Source organism: Chironomus tepperi, unplaced genomic scaffold, assembly GCF_022539635.2.
Source record: "Chironomus tepperi strain 1889 unplaced genomic scaffold, CSIRO-AGI_Ctep_v1 contig_454, whole genome shotgun sequence".
NCBI classification, from domain to species: domain Eukaryota; kingdom Metazoa; phylum Arthropoda; class Insecta; order Diptera; family Chironomidae; genus Chironomus; species Chironomus tepperi.
Window position 1 is genome coordinate 372861 of NW_027226576.1, and position 15733 is coordinate 388593.

Here is a 15733-nt window from a genome sequence, read left to right on the forward strand (position 1 = left end):
AGAAAGTTTTTTTTTCATCAACATCTTTAACTGATTTTGCTCAGGATGTGAAACTAAGCGGTAACACCGGCAACTCAATACAAATACTTTCGATTTTGCAAAAATAATTTATGAAAATTTACAGATGTTGACATTCTAAAGTACAAGTATGAATTCTTTTCAACTAAATCACGTTATACAAGTCGAAGTAATCATACATGTGTTTTTTTTTGTCTATGCTTCAGTGTTGATTGACTTCATATCGTACTAGTATAAATATTCTCATTGATATAGATAAATACCAACAGACGACTATCTAAGAAGTGATACAGATGTACACTCTTCTCTTAATGTATTTAAAAAAGCTCTTTTTGATTATGTCAGTAGAAATCACATATCACAAATAATATTATAATCACAGCAAAAAACGTCATTGGTTTTAATTCAGAAAAAAGCGTTCGAGGAATAATTTCAAAAGATGATAGGATAAAAATTACATCACAAAACCAGATCATGCAATATCAAATATTGAATGTTTTTATGAGTCAATCTAAATCTCAGAAATAAACGATTATTAGTATCTTGGGGAATTTTCAACAGTTTTCTTATTTTTGCAAATTTACATAATGTTGTTAAGCGTTTATATGGTCGTAAAAATCACTATGGAATTACATGCTTAATAAAATGTTGATAAGCATATTAAATACACATGTTGTCTTAACGAATTGCTCGTTTTTTTTGTTGTTACATCCGGACTTTAATTTGATACATAGATCAATCCTTAAGAGATATAATTGAATAAAAATAAATGCCTGTAAATGTCGACTTTATCAATAATGTAGCAAAAATAATTTTTTATGTAACATCATATGTAAAATTTTATACATATATTTTATGAGGATGAGAATTGCTATAACATAAAATAAATCTGAAAAAGTGTCGCAACTGTTCAGATAAAATTTCGCCGCATTTCATAAATTTGCATAAAATCATTTTGCGGTACACAGCAAGTTAACCAGTCTGAACAAATTAGCTTAACTAAATTATACGAATTTGTTGAGGTTGTAGATAAAACCAGCAATATATCGAACAAGCGCGTCTACTTGATACGCATTTTAAAAATTCAATAATACAATTTATGAAAACTTTATCCACGAATGACTTGCAAACTGTGTAGATTGCTCCTCGAAACCTATAAAACGCGAAACAAATTTATAATACCCCGAATTTACGTTATAAGCCACTGGTTTAGTAAAGAAATTTGACTCTGGAAAAATTTTGTATCCGTTAATAAGCCACTACCAAAAAGTCATTAATTAAACTAGATAAAATAAATTTTCCGATTTTAAATGACACATTTGATTATAAACAATCTGTAAGGACTAGAAAAAATTAATAATTTTTAAGATTTCCATGAAAATTTATGTTTTCTCTTCATTTGTTTACATTTTTTTACTAAGCCATTACTCGTTATTAAGCTTTTTTTTACGATTTTGAAAACTTTTTTCTTCCGATAAGCCACTGGCTTATAACGTAAATTCAGGGGATTGATCAGGTTGTGGTCAAAACCGCTACCCCGATAGATAGTCTCTTAAATTTGCTAATGTTCTGACTATGTCCTTGAACATATTCCTTACGTATAAAAATCAAACATTAATATAATAGAAGACTGTCACTTAAATATGTGACATACTTTTAAATATTTTGGATTATTCATTTTCACTTTTGAATTTTCTCATATAAACGATCATTTTTGAATTAACGGCTTTTCTATTTTCGAATTTTGTTTGAATTATATTCGTTAAATTGAACGAAAGTAGTTTTTGTCCTCTTTGTTTACATTTTAGTGTGAGAATAATACAATATTTTTCAAAAGTGAGTTTTTAATTAAATTTAGAGCCAAATTTTTTCAATTAACTTTTGTTTTTATAAAGATCTGGATTAAATAAAATAAGGGATTCGAAATAAACGTGGATCGAGTGTTTTATTGAACAAATTCCGGAAATATTTACAGATTTCCCGCACAGAAGACAAAATGTTCAAAACATCAATGATTATATTTTAAGGAAACTTATTAAAAAAAAACAATGGATAAATGTTGAAAATTTAACTTTTTTAATTTCACTATTTTTGTTGACACGAATGGTGAAATAAATTTATATCTGAAAATTCCATGCTTTAGGGCAGTAAAAATAAATTTATTAAAAGAGAGCTTCATATTTTAATAAATCAGCGGTTGATTGAAAAATATTTAATTATTAATCTATTTATGACATATTGCATTACGGAACAATTTTATGACTGGGATTTCGAAAATATTCTTGTCATGCTTGCTTGTATCACAGTACTTAAGGCATTGAGATTAAGCTCAGATTAAATATTGATTTTTGTATATTAAAAATGAGTTTCTTTTTAAATTTATCAACAAAAGAATAAAATTGAAAATGGAAAAATAAAAATGCTTATGAAAACTCTTCACGGAATTTTTGTGACAACTTGAATTATACATTTTTTGTATTGGAAACATATTTTGTAGAATAAAAAAGACACATGAAATTCAGCATGATCTAACAATATAATAATCGACCATATTATCATCGTTATCTGTCGAGCGATGAGATCGTGACCGAAATATAATTTTTTTGTACATTTTGAATTGGATTTTACTATAGCAATATGATACTGATGTAACAAAGTAGGAGGCAAAATAAATAGCTACTTTATTACTGTATTATGTTAATATACCTTTTGGCAAGAATTGTTATTTTGCTCTCGCAGAACTTATCAACTTTTGTCACGTTCTTATTCAATGGATGTATAAACGGCATAAGTGATATTGAAAATGCCAATAACTTTAATATTATCTCATATTATTTTAATAAAAAGAATAACTTTAAATTTTATATTTTTTTCTACTTAGATTTAAAAGATAACTAAAGCACACAATAAACATCCTCTGTTTAAAACTTATATGTTCAAAATTTGATGGAAAACAAAAGATTTTTTTTTTTATATACAGATGGCTCCATTGATCCTAACGAATCTTTCGGAAGTTATGTCTGTCTTTTATTTTTTGTAGTATTCCTTTTCCCTTTTATGTTTGTAAGAGAAATTATTCATCAGGCGATAGAAAGCTTGCCAACAAAAAAATTATATGTTTTTCGTAATTTAATTTCTACATGCTTTTTCTGTTCAAAAGAGTGTATATATTTTCTCTGTGTCAACTAAAACGTCTGGCAAATTGTCTGAAAATAACGTAGATATAGAGCGAAAAAGTATTTTTATATATGAATTTTATCGATTCCGACGGAATTTGATGGAGATATTATGACCACCATTGTCTATACTAAAATAAGAGAATGTCTCAAAAATATGAAAATTTTCAAGTGATTGTTAGTAATAAATGCAAATTTAATGTTGATGTCAATATGGATAAGCAAAAACTTGTTGATGCTTTGCTATATTCCCTTCACATATTGCTGATATTTTCAAATTTCAATTGAGGTAAAGATGAAGAGAGAGGAAATTACAAAACAACTATGTTGACGTTCTTAAAAAAATTTACATAATATTCATTGAATGATAACGTTGATGAACATCATTTCCTCAATCTTCATTTGCGTCAACATATTTCTTCATTTTAAAAATCCTCTCACCATCATGCTTTTCATGATGAACAGGATAAGAGTAATATTTGCTGATTATAATACAGTAATTTTTTATCAAGTCAAACACAATATGTTTTGTGACAAAAATTAAAGAAATATAAATTGAAAACAAATGCTTTCTTAATGAGTTTCTACGAACACATTGAATAATTGTTCTTCCTATAATTTGTAAAGGAATCATCAAAATTATAGCGTTGATTTTCTTCACAAATATACGTCCCCAGAATACGCATATAAATTGAAATGAGTAAACAAGCAAATAAGCAAAAGCTACGGTTGAGTGAAGTGCAAACAATAAATTAAAGGTATATACAATAAGATTGAGAAAAGAAAGAATGAGCAATAAAAGATGAAAGACGATTTTCATCGCAATCTGATGTAAATTTGCGATTCGATTTACGTTTCTCTCATTAATCTTTCATACCCAAAATACGGGAAAATTCAATTTTCTTTTGTTTGCATTTTTCTTGTGATTCCTGGAGCGAGAGCAAAATATATTTATTACTCACGAGTTCTTAATGGATTCACAGTGAACAAAACGAGTTCTTTCAATCTACATTAAAATGCTCTTTAAGTTTATTTCGAGTTCAAGTTGTTTATTATTATTATTATTATTATATTTTTTTAACGAAAAAGTTTTTTTTTCTTCTTTAAATGGAAGTCTTAATTGTTTTAAAGGATCGTAAATTAATTATTTTGTGGTTTAGTTTAAGGTAGTTAATTTGTTTGTAAGATTGTTTAAAAATGTAAATTGATGTAATTAACGTTAAAGTTTTCACGTAATTTTGTGAAAAGAAAATGTGTCCAATTTTAAAACATTGTATTCGATTGAGGATAATTATCGCAATTGCTTTAGGTTTCCTTTTTCAAAATTGTCATCCCAATATAATAAATGACAGCTCTTTTAAGCTAATAATTAATATAATAGTATCCCAAATAAAATAAACGTCTCTTGTAGCACAGTGTTCTAAATCGTTATACATTGAATGATGACAATTTTTGTAGAATTTTATAATTTTTAATTACGGTAATTATAAAATACTTACTTTGACAGTAACTTTTTATTTCCATTTATCATATTTTAAACTTTAAATAAACATTTGTTGAGCACTTAGGTATATTTGTTCATTTATTTTTGTTTACTTAGTTCTTTTTTTCATTTCATTAAGACACTTGATTTTCCTACCTTTCTTCTTTTAAAAGTTTGTGCAAAAAACTTTTCCACAGCTCCCATTCCCTCCTCACAGTGTAAATAAATTTCAATAAAAATATATTTTGCCACAAGAGAAAAACATCATGAGCACATAATTTTCTACCAACATAAATGTGAATAAAATTTAAATAAATTGCTATTTGCTGCTTTTAGGATTCACCGCATAACAAATAAATATGTATATTATGAATGTGTGTATACATTTTATTGCATTTTTGACTGAAGCAGACAACATATTTATTAAGGGGCTTTAGTACTCTTACTATACCTCAAAATTGAAATTATGTGAAAGAATTTGTTTATTACACTGTTTTGTATTATACACGTATTATTCATAACATAAATTTAAATTAATATGTATTTAGTCATATCTTTAAAATCTTGTCATACAAATATAAACAGTCTTACAAAAATCAACTTATCCTAGATGAGACAATAAAAGTAACCTAGCGACATAAGTATTTTTGTTTTTGTACAAATATATTATTTTGAATTTTTCATAATTTTTATCTTAACAAAAAAAAGCAGCAGAGCAACAAAAACTCATAAACAATCGTATGAAACGAAATAATAATAGACAATTGTCTGAACGGAAAATCTTTCTTTTTATGATATTTATGACAACAGAAACTTTCAGACATAAAAGCATTTTATTTTTTCAACAATCGCAATAACTTGTATTATGAAACAAAAAGTTTTATTTTCATGGGATGCAGGAAATTGTAAAAAAAAACAGCAGATATATTAAGACATCTATACTTAATATTAAACATTTTTTGCTTTTCTCGAAATCCTGAATATACCTACATGCCTAAAAAATATAATGTATGTAAATTTAAAGCAGCAAATCATCAAAAATGATGTGATTAAAAATTTGTTGGAATTTCTGAATAAAGACCCATCAACGGTTTAAGATCTATACACTGTCTATGAACCTTCAACGCAGAGCAATAGTTTAAATAGGCATTCTACCAGGAACTTCAAACATATCCGATAGCTTAGAGGTAAGAGCTATAACTGATAATTGTAGAACACAGAACAAGTTGTTGTGTTTTTGGCTTTCCAGTAAAGTATTAAGTTATTATATATATATCAAAATGAAGTTTCAACAATTTATTATAAATTTGAAAATTTTTTTATCTAAAGTGCATAAAGATTCTCTTCTTAATCACCCAAAATGTTTATTATTTAGTTGACAAAATTCAACTAATATTCTTGAAAGTTTGTTAATCCCTATGCTGAAATAAGTAATTCAAATGAGTACATAAAACACAAAAATTACTTTATATAAACTGTATTTCTCTTTCCATGAATATCTTATTAAAATTATTCTTTACATTCATATAAAATTATAATTAATTAGGTTGTTAATTTGCTCTTATATATAAGTATCATAATTCAATATGATTAGAGTTTATTTGATTTGATTTCTGTTTTTGTTTATTTTTAACAGACGAAGGCGTCATACAATTCTGTTTAATATATTTATAATCGGATAATATGTGCTTATTAATTTCATAATATTCTTCATCCTTTTTACGAAACCAATGTTCATACACCTCGAATGGATCAATTTGCCAAAACTTATGAAATGATATTGAACTTCTCTCTAAAACTTCCGGTGAATAATCTTTATAACGAGCTTGATGGAATAATGATGAATGAATTGCCTCAATATTCAATTGCTTCAAACATGATGCAATAATCATATCATCTGGTGATGATATACTTGAACAACTGCATGATTCAACGATTTTTTTAATGGTTTTTGTATTGAATATGATCCCAGCTCCTCCTGTGATATAGTTGTAACCATCAGAAAACAAATCGTAACCATAACGCTCTCCTAAATACATAAACTCCTTCTTATCAAAGCATCCAAGATATTCAGAGAGAGATGAAATGCTATTATCATTGAATGATTCATCACAACAGATATACGTAGAAGAATATAAAGATTTGTTCAAAGGAGAAAATTCATGCATTAAAAATTTAACAATAATTCGAAAGCTTTTATTATAAATTAAAAAATAAAAAAAAAATATATCATTTTTAAAATATAGTTTTACTTACCTTAAAAGTGTATCATCATCAGCTAAAACAACAAATTCTATATTTTTTAATGTAGAATTTTTTGAAATTTCATCTAATATAAGACGTAAAATTTTGAGACTTTTTTCACAATGGCCACGTTCAGTATTCTCAACTCCGGTTTGAACTGTTGGAATGGTAGCATCATATATATCACTAAAGAACCTCAAGTGAATTGTAAAACGTGCCCATGTTTTCTGTATAAATGGCAACCGTTCTTTATGATACTTTCCGCAAGTTTTAACAGCAAATAAAACTTTATCAAGACTAATAGCGTTGCCCTAGAGAGAATCAGACACAATAATTTGTCACAATTATTGTTTGTGGCTATGTCTTTGTACATTTTTCTTCTGAAATATGTATATTACTTACACAAAAAATGTTTTCCTCTTTTGCATAAATTGCACATTCGAGACCATAGTGACTACAAAAATAAGGCACAGACTTCAAAACTAAGTTCTTATCAACATTCCAAATAAAAAGGGCAATCTCATGTGCTGCATCTATTGTAAAATCAGTGAGCATTTTTGGCTGTTGCGACAGTAACGACAAATGATTGGCCAACCTAAATAAAGGAGAAATTTTGAATAATTAATGATTACGGTATTAGTAATGGATTTGTGGTTAAGGTGAAAAATTGTAAATCAATTAGTTAGAATGTCCAAAATCGACAATCAGATTGATTGAGTTTTGCACATTAATGAGTTTATGCGGGAAAGAGTGTAATAAATTACTGACCTATTTAGTAAAGGAATAGAAAATGCAACACCTGCTCTTAAATACGGATAGTGAAACTGTGATGGATTGCGAAAGAATGCAAAGTGATGGATAATTGTTGCTTCACGATCATATAACGAATGTCCCATATAAACTTCCTTCAGTAAGCAAAAAAACAGAGAAATATAATCCTTTATTCTCATTGATTGTGTTCAATCCTTTAATTCCATTCATTTGAAAACTTTCCAACAATATTTTATGGCTTCAAAAAGTCAATATTGTTGCAATAGTTTACCTTTGTTTCATCCTCTGTACTAAGACTAGACAAAAGTTTTTTGAAATTGATGACACTGTTGGCTTCACACAGCACAAACCATTTTGTTTTTGATGTAATTAATTGATTTCGTATGTCAATCAATATTGGAATAATTGCCCATGAATTGTCCTTTTTGAAAACTTCATGTGCAAGATAAATATTTGGATTCGTCTGTGAAATTACGAAAATTATTTTAAATTATTTACATTAATAAGGTAGGTAAATAAAAAAAATATTTGCTATCATTAGTTATCAAGCGATAAAACCATTTTTACTTCTTTTCAAGATACTTTATTTAAACCAAATAACAAAAAGACTGCTAGAGTAATTTTTCACTTAATATGTTTAGAATATTATGCAAGTCATCTTATTTTTTCATCTTAAAAAATCTTATATAATCTTCCAATTTTCGCAAGAGTACGATAGCACAAAGAAAAGAAAATTTCATCTACTTACACCATCGTCTAAATTTAATGATTGTTCAATAATGGTATGCTTCAGTTGCTTTGCTATTCCCAAATGATATTTATTCTTCTGGCTTAATACCAAAAATGATATTTCATCTGAAACTGGATTTGAATTTTAAATTTAGTTCCTTTTTGCATTTTATGTCCAATCTACAGCAAATTTGTTGAACTATGAATCTATATTCATTCTATTTGTATGAATCCAATAAGCTTATTGTTAAGGGAGAAAAATCAAGATTTCTTTGAGTAAGCAAAAGGAAATTCGGAAAGAGTGAGCCATGTTTAGAACATTGAGAATGGAAAGAAAATATTTTTTTTTCTTTTATGTAAATACAGTGTGACATTTTGAATCCTCCTGTGGCTAGATAATCAGAAAAAATGTTTATGAAGTGCTTTTATGTTATTGTTATAAGCTTAGCTATTGTAATGTATTGAAATCTTTGTCAATATTTACACTTCAATATGGTTTTTCATCATGAAGGATTGTATTCTTCTCAAATGTTGGTACGAAAAAAATTACTCATTTTACATATATTTTAGTATCAAACTTACATATTCCACATGTCGTTGGTGTCAGTAAGATAAACGTGAATGAAATAAGTGCAAATTTCAACATATCACATTCAGTAAATTTCTAGGCTTCTTCAAACATTAATTATTCTCTCCATGAATATTTATAGTTGAATTTTAGAAATAAATTTAATGAATATTAGCGTTACGCTTCATGCATATTTTATTGATTCACCAATAGAATAATTATTTTCATTATTTGATATAATTATTTTAGAGTTTATGATTATTTCATCGTCAAAACATCTCACATTCAGTTGCTGCAATATATATCTTCTTTTAGTGTTTTTGAACTCATTTCAATATAATTAAACTGTAGTAAATTTACTGCAAATATTATTCTTTTAAATTTGAATCATTTGGAAATGACATTACTACCCAATTAGTTTCAATAGTTATGAATAGCGACAACAGATTGCCCTGAAGTGTTTCTAGTTTGTTAAAATTTTCTTGTCACTATGCTAAAATGAATTAAAATTTAAATAAATGTTTATTTTTTAAAGTACCGTTGGCAAATAAATTTCAAAAAATACGGCTTAGATTAAACTAGTTTTCGTAGTTTTTTTTAACAGTCGCATTATTTCAGATTATATTTTATAGAAGTCGTTGGAAAATTTTCATTTATATAATTTAGTTTTTATTATTCTGTTAATTTGCTATAAACTGATCCTCTTTTTAGTGAAACTTTATATTTACCAGTTTTTAACTTTTTAGAACAAGAGATTCTTAGTATCTTTACAAGAGTGACACAAGACTGAAGAAAGCCCCTGTGAACAGGCAATGTCTGTTAGCAGGTAAACTTTTTTCCCCAAAACAAATTTTTTTAAAAGATGGTTGGTTTTCCTTAATCTAAGAAAATCTTTTGAAGAGTTGTCCACCTTGATAAAAGAAAATCGAAGTAAAATTCAGCTTTTCAGAGAAATTTTTACCCGTCACAAGCATTGCCTGTTTGCAGGCAAAAACAGAAATGCCTGTTCGCAGACAGATCTGTTGCCTGTGTCTGTTACTGTTTTTGCAACCCTGGTGCTAATAAAAGAGGTTGAGTGGAGCCTTAAAAGTTCCGAAACGGTGCTTGGATAAAGTTTTAGAAATCTCAGAAGTTTATTTCTTGCTCTATCTTTGAAAACTTCAATTGGTATAAATCTCAATATTATCAGATTAACGGATAATGTATTAAAACTAGAATAATTCCCCATCAAGCAGGGTGGGAAGATTATGACTTAGCGGTTCCCCGTGCTTTTATTTGGATCTATATGATAACTATAAATTTCTGTGATCTGAGATTCTCAAAACTTTTTTACAGGTAAATAATAACAAATCTAAAACAGGTTCACAACAACCAAAAAAAAAAAATCTAGGAAATTTTGTGTTTATGAAAGCTTAGAGCGGAATGACAAATGAATTTAATTATATTATTAATATTTAAATCATCCTTGATGGAGTTATTTGCCAAATCTAATAGATTTAGTATAATTATTGTTATCATCAATGAAGCAATAAAAATTTTGAATATGTGAAAGAGTTTAGTATATTAAAAGCTTAATCCAGATATTTTTACAAAACTAAAGTGGATAACTGGAAGATGGAGAAAATCTTTTTTTATGACAAAGACTGAATGATTTTTGTAAATCCTTAAACATATACTTTTGTACATTAGTATTTAAATCATGAAAATCATATGATAAATAAAAATATTTTTTATATGAAATGATGTTATAATTTTATCAATAAAAACTAGCTATTATACAATAAAGTAAGAAACGTCTGTAAATATTAAAACGCACTTTTTTTTTGAAATTGGCCCTAACAAACCAAAAAAAAAAACACATTTTTCTTAGTGCTATTATTGTACAAGAAACCATGGCCATTGTCTGTTATGGAGTTACTTTCAATTTTAACACGATAATTATAACATTTTAAAGTCAAGAAATGCAATTATTTTTTTAATATCAAATTGATTTATAATAAGGCTTTTAAGAAATTTTAGATTGATTTGTAAATTTATAATATAAACAGTTTTTGAATGCAACTGAAACTAAACTAAATAACAAAATATTATAAAATTTTGACAAAAAGGCCTAGCTATCTTGGCTATCTTCAAACAATATTAATCGTCATGAATTCTATAAATTTTATCAAATACAAAAATAGTATGACAAAAAACATTTTATGCATTTGATTTTATTTAATATGTTTTCGATACCAACAAATAGCGTTGTCATAAATATTTTCGTGTCTGTAAGTATTTTTTTTTACAATCCTTTTATGTCTTTTTAAAAATCATGAATTGAGATATAATAAACATTTTATTATTTCTGATTCAATAATTTTTATTATTTTTCCGATGCCACCACAAACATTTTTTTATTCCTCAAAAATTCAACATAATTTTTCTTAATTTTTACCATTTTATTTTATTTTACAATTAGGTATATTAAAATTAATTAGTTGTAAAGTCATTTCTCTTTATTTCAGATTTTTTTTTTAAGATTTACACTGAATAAATTTATTTAAATTTCTGAAAGGTGTATTATTATATTTAGTTAACTTTCAAATTAATCTTGTCAGAACTTTCACTTTATGCTCTTCACTCGTTTGCAGAATAACGACAACTGAAAAGTGTTGTGAGGATTCAATCAAACTTATGTTGAAAGTCTTTTTGTAAACATTAAAAATGCGCAAAATCAGTACGAAAAAGTGACGAAAATGCACGTGTCTATTTGTAGACTTGTTTGTCTCGTGAGGCTAGTAAATTGGTTTTTTTGTCGTGTACAATGAAAAACAACAGTTATTTTTTTTTATGAATGAATTTTCTCTGTTATCTTGCTCAAGTTAATAGAACAAAGTTTCAAAGCAATATGAAAAGGAATAAAAAGTGTATAGAAGGAAGGAAAAATCTGTTGTTTTTCTCTTATGTCTCTTATTTGTTGTTATTATGATAAAAACTTTTAAATTGCTTTCAGTTTATTACGCCATGAGAGGGAAATGAAAATGCCGTTTATTGTTTTGATGACTCCAAGTTCTGAAAGAAAAAAATAAAAGATTTTTTTTTTCTTTGATCAAACATTTCATCTACACATTTTTGCAATCTTTATTAAAAGATATGTTTTTTGAGTTAGTCAAAGTTTGTAATACTTTTGGAAATGTACAAATAATCATTTTAAACAGAAGCAATCCATTCGCAATTTTATTATTTATGTGCCTGAATGAATTCATCAGATTGAAACGTATAAAAATTAAATTGATACATTTTTGAATGATTCTCTATGTGAAAAAATTCATCGAAATGACGTTTCATATGGAAAAAAATATTCACGTTTCAATGCCTCCGATTTCAATATTAAATTGTGGTAGAGTAGTTGGTGTGTGCATTTTCTTTTTTTTTATTCCAATAAAGGCTGTCCATCTAGTTCGATTTCATTGCAATCATTTCATGATACTTTTTCTCGTTGAAATTTCTTCATGAAGATAGAAGAAATACTTTATCTTCTTCCCTTTTTTTCAGAGAAAATGATATACATTAGACATTTTACAGACATATATACGAATTTCAACACAATAAAAAAAAATAAATAAATAGGTAAATATTAGCTGTTCAGACCTTAAGATCCATAGCTGCGCGTTTATATGCGTTGCTTGGCTATTGATAGTTTAACAAGAGATGATTCACCAAATCTCCCGCTCAAACCTAGAGCTACAGGTTATACTGGGATCCTAACTACTTCTTTGATGACAATACTGCATATAGCCTTCATATGGAGAATATGAGTCGCATTTCCATTAGATATGGTTCGAAAAAGGACAAATGAAAAATTTCCCATATCGAGTCTCGAACATATGATCGCTAGATCGGTGTTGCAATAATTATGTACCAAAGGACTAAACTATTCCACCACCGAGCCACTTCGACACTCTTTCAACACAATAGGTATTTTTTTAAATCTGTTTTATTGATGAAGACGATTTTTTTTTGCAACTTCTTACAATCGCATGACTTAGGATATATAAATGCAATGTACTACAATCCTATAAATTCACTTGACTTTAAAAATTATATTTAAGTGATAACCAAAATATTACAAATAAATAATGTACAGACACATGGAATGTTGTTGAAATAATTCAATTAAATATTTTAATCAGTGTTTCCTAAATGGTAGATTTATTAACACAGCACGATGATTTACTCTTCACATGTATGTTTAAATCACATAATAAAAAATTATTGCACAATATTTAATTCCAATATATAATCTTTAAAGTGTTAAGTAGAGTGTATTAAATCAAAATTGAGTTATAGAAATGTATATATTTTGCTATAAAAATTGAAAATACATACGATATATACGCAATCTGAATTTTGATGCGCTTGTTGCGAGTTAAACGGTTTTTCATATAGGGAAATAAAAAATCACATTTCATTCAATTACCAAAATGCCAATGATGAACATCTGAAACAGATTCCGTGTTTCATCGAAAATGAAAATGATAGAAGTGGAGCAATTTATTTCTCATCAATATTGCAAGAATAATTCGAAAAGCTTTAGGCATTTGATTCTTTTTCTTGAAAATTTTCTAAATACAATTTTTTAATTGAAACCTCCTAAAATTCATTAATGATGGGTACTAAATTATTTCTGAAATGTTAAATATTTTATTAAAAATGAATTTAACTCTTATGTTATTCAGAATAATTCTCTTGAAAAATATCACAATATTTTTATTGATCTATTTATAATTTCTTTGAGTTTTTTTAAAATTATTTTATCAAAACTACATAAATATAAATTATTACAAGATTTGAAATGGATAATAAATGTTTGCATTTAACTTATGAGTTGTATAAAAATTGTGTAGCAATTTTATTTAAAATGTTTAATTTCGATGCTTTTCGTTATTTGTTTTAATTTTAATTTTCATTTATTACTTCTGGATATGTCATATTTTTATGTAGGTTCTCATTTAGCTGTCATTATTAAATTAAGTTATATATTTTGTGTTTTAATATGTACCTCTGTGAACAAGTTTTGCAGATCAGATATTTTAATTTAAAAACTTATTAAAAATAAATAACGAAAAGACAAATGAAACCAAAGTAGTACCACGTAAAGCATGTCGCTTCAACCAACTTTATGTAGTTTTTTAAAGTATAAATTTATCATAAATTAATATATACCAGAGATGCTGCTAATAATTTAGTCGGCATCGGCTAAAATATTCGATTATTCAGCGAAAATTTAGCCGGCGTTTTTTAAATAAGTGAAGATTTAGCCGACCACTTTAGTGACAACATTCTTTAATATATACCTTGTACGAAATTTCTACCTGAAATTATTGTTAAATACTTCAGTTAACACTTCATAAACACTAAATAAACGTCTTGATGTTAAAAAATTGATTACTCAAAATTAGATATTTTAATACTTAAACTTTTTTAATTAGTAGGTTGAACATGAAGGCGCAGATTGAGATGTCACCATAATTTCATCTGTGTAATCGCCCATGAATCATATTATCGAATCTAATAGAAGATCGAGATTATTTGAGATCATACCATTAACTAATTTAATTCATTAAAGCATCTAGTTATGGACGTTATTTGTGTTCTATGAGATATTGTGAATCTAAGATTTATTTATGTTTGTTTAACACAGAAACACAGATCAAAATATTTATTTGATAAATAAACACCTAATTTGCAAATTTCTTATATTGTACAGAAATTTTCTATGCCCATCTATTCGGAAAAACTAATATTTAATTAATTCGATTTTTCTCGTCAAGCTTTACGTGGGATTTTAATTGTTAATAATAAATAAAAAAATATTATAAACAAAGATTTTTGTGAATTTTAATAAAATGAGAACAATTTAATAATAAAATACTTTATAAAAAAAAACTTTTTAAAAAATCATCGTTTTTCGCGTGGACTAAAAAGTAAAAAATAACTTTTATTTTGTGATTTAGAGAAATTGGTTTGAAAGTTGAGACCACCCATGAATTACAAACATGCACCTTGACTTTATCGTATAGTTCTACAACAAAAAACGAGGGCACCTGGTATCAGAACTTCATCAAAGATTCGCGCCCTCGTTTTTTGTTGTAGAACTATACGATAAAGTCAAGGTGCATGTTTGTAATTCATGGGTGGTCTCAACTTTCAAACCAATTTCTCTAAATCACAAAATAAAAGTTATTTTTTACTTTTTAGTCCATGCGAAAAACGATGATTTTTAAAAAGTTTTTTTATAAAGTATTTTATTTTCAACTTTTTAGTCCAAATATCGATCTGTTTGTCTTTTTGTTTTTCATTCAGCCTTTCACGATTAGCTCGATTAGTTTAGCATTATCTCATAAATCGTAGTGTTGTGACGGGTGCGGTAAATTTTCACGCCTTCACTCGCTTCGCTCCGTTCAGATCGTAAAAATTTGTGAGCTTTGCTCAACCAAGTCCGAACTGCGTTCGAAATATTTAATTTCGAGCTTCGCTCGAATTAGATCACAGTAGTGTCGGACTCCACTTCGCTTCGCTTCGTTCGCCCGACTGTTATTAGGTCACAGTAGTGTCGGACTCCACTTCGCTTCGCTTCGTTCGCCCGACTGTTATTAGGTCACAGTAGTGTCGGACTCCACTTCGCTTCGCTTCGTTCGCCCGACTTTTATTAGGTCACAGTAGTGTCGGACTCCACTTCGCTTCGCTTCGTTCGCCCGA

General features: G+C 27.2%; 1 protein-coding gene across 1 annotated transcript; it reads right to left on the reverse strand.

Annotated features, from left to right (window-relative positions):
• Nucleotides 1-6173: 6173 nt before the first annotated feature.
• On the reverse strand, nt 6174-11615 carry LOC139098842 (beta-1,3-glucosyltransferase). The gene is made up of 8 exons (XM_070651181.1): nt 11517-11615; nt 9004-9348; nt 8441-8553; nt 7964-8155; nt 7690-7826; nt 7324-7516; nt 6934-7232; nt 6174-6765 (listed from the first exon to the last, which is right to left on the reverse strand). The coding sequence occupies exons 2-8, from the start codon at nt 9065-9067 to the stop codon at nt 6252-6254; spliced, it is 1512 nt and encodes a 503-aa protein (XP_070507282.1). The 5' UTR covers nt 9068-9348; nt 11517-11615; the 3' UTR covers nt 6174-6251.
• Between the last annotated feature and the right edge of the window lie 4118 nt (nt 11616-15733).

What these genes read in the sequence shown, in the direction of transcription:
- LOC139098842 (XM_070651181.1), bottom strand. Translation starts at nt 9,067, where the DNA reads ATGTTGAAATTTGCACTTATTTCATTCACGTTTATCTTACTGACACCA. An exon ending in AAGAGGAAAACATTTTTTGT is followed by an intron (nt 7,233 to 7,323) that starts GTAAGTAATATA and finishes GATTCTCTCTAG; the next exon opens with GGCAACGCTATTAGTCTTGA. An exon ending in GATGATGATACACTTTTAAG is followed by an intron (nt 6,766 to 6,933) that starts GTAAGTAAAACT and finishes CAATGATAATAG; the next exon opens with CATTTCATCTCTCTCTGAAT.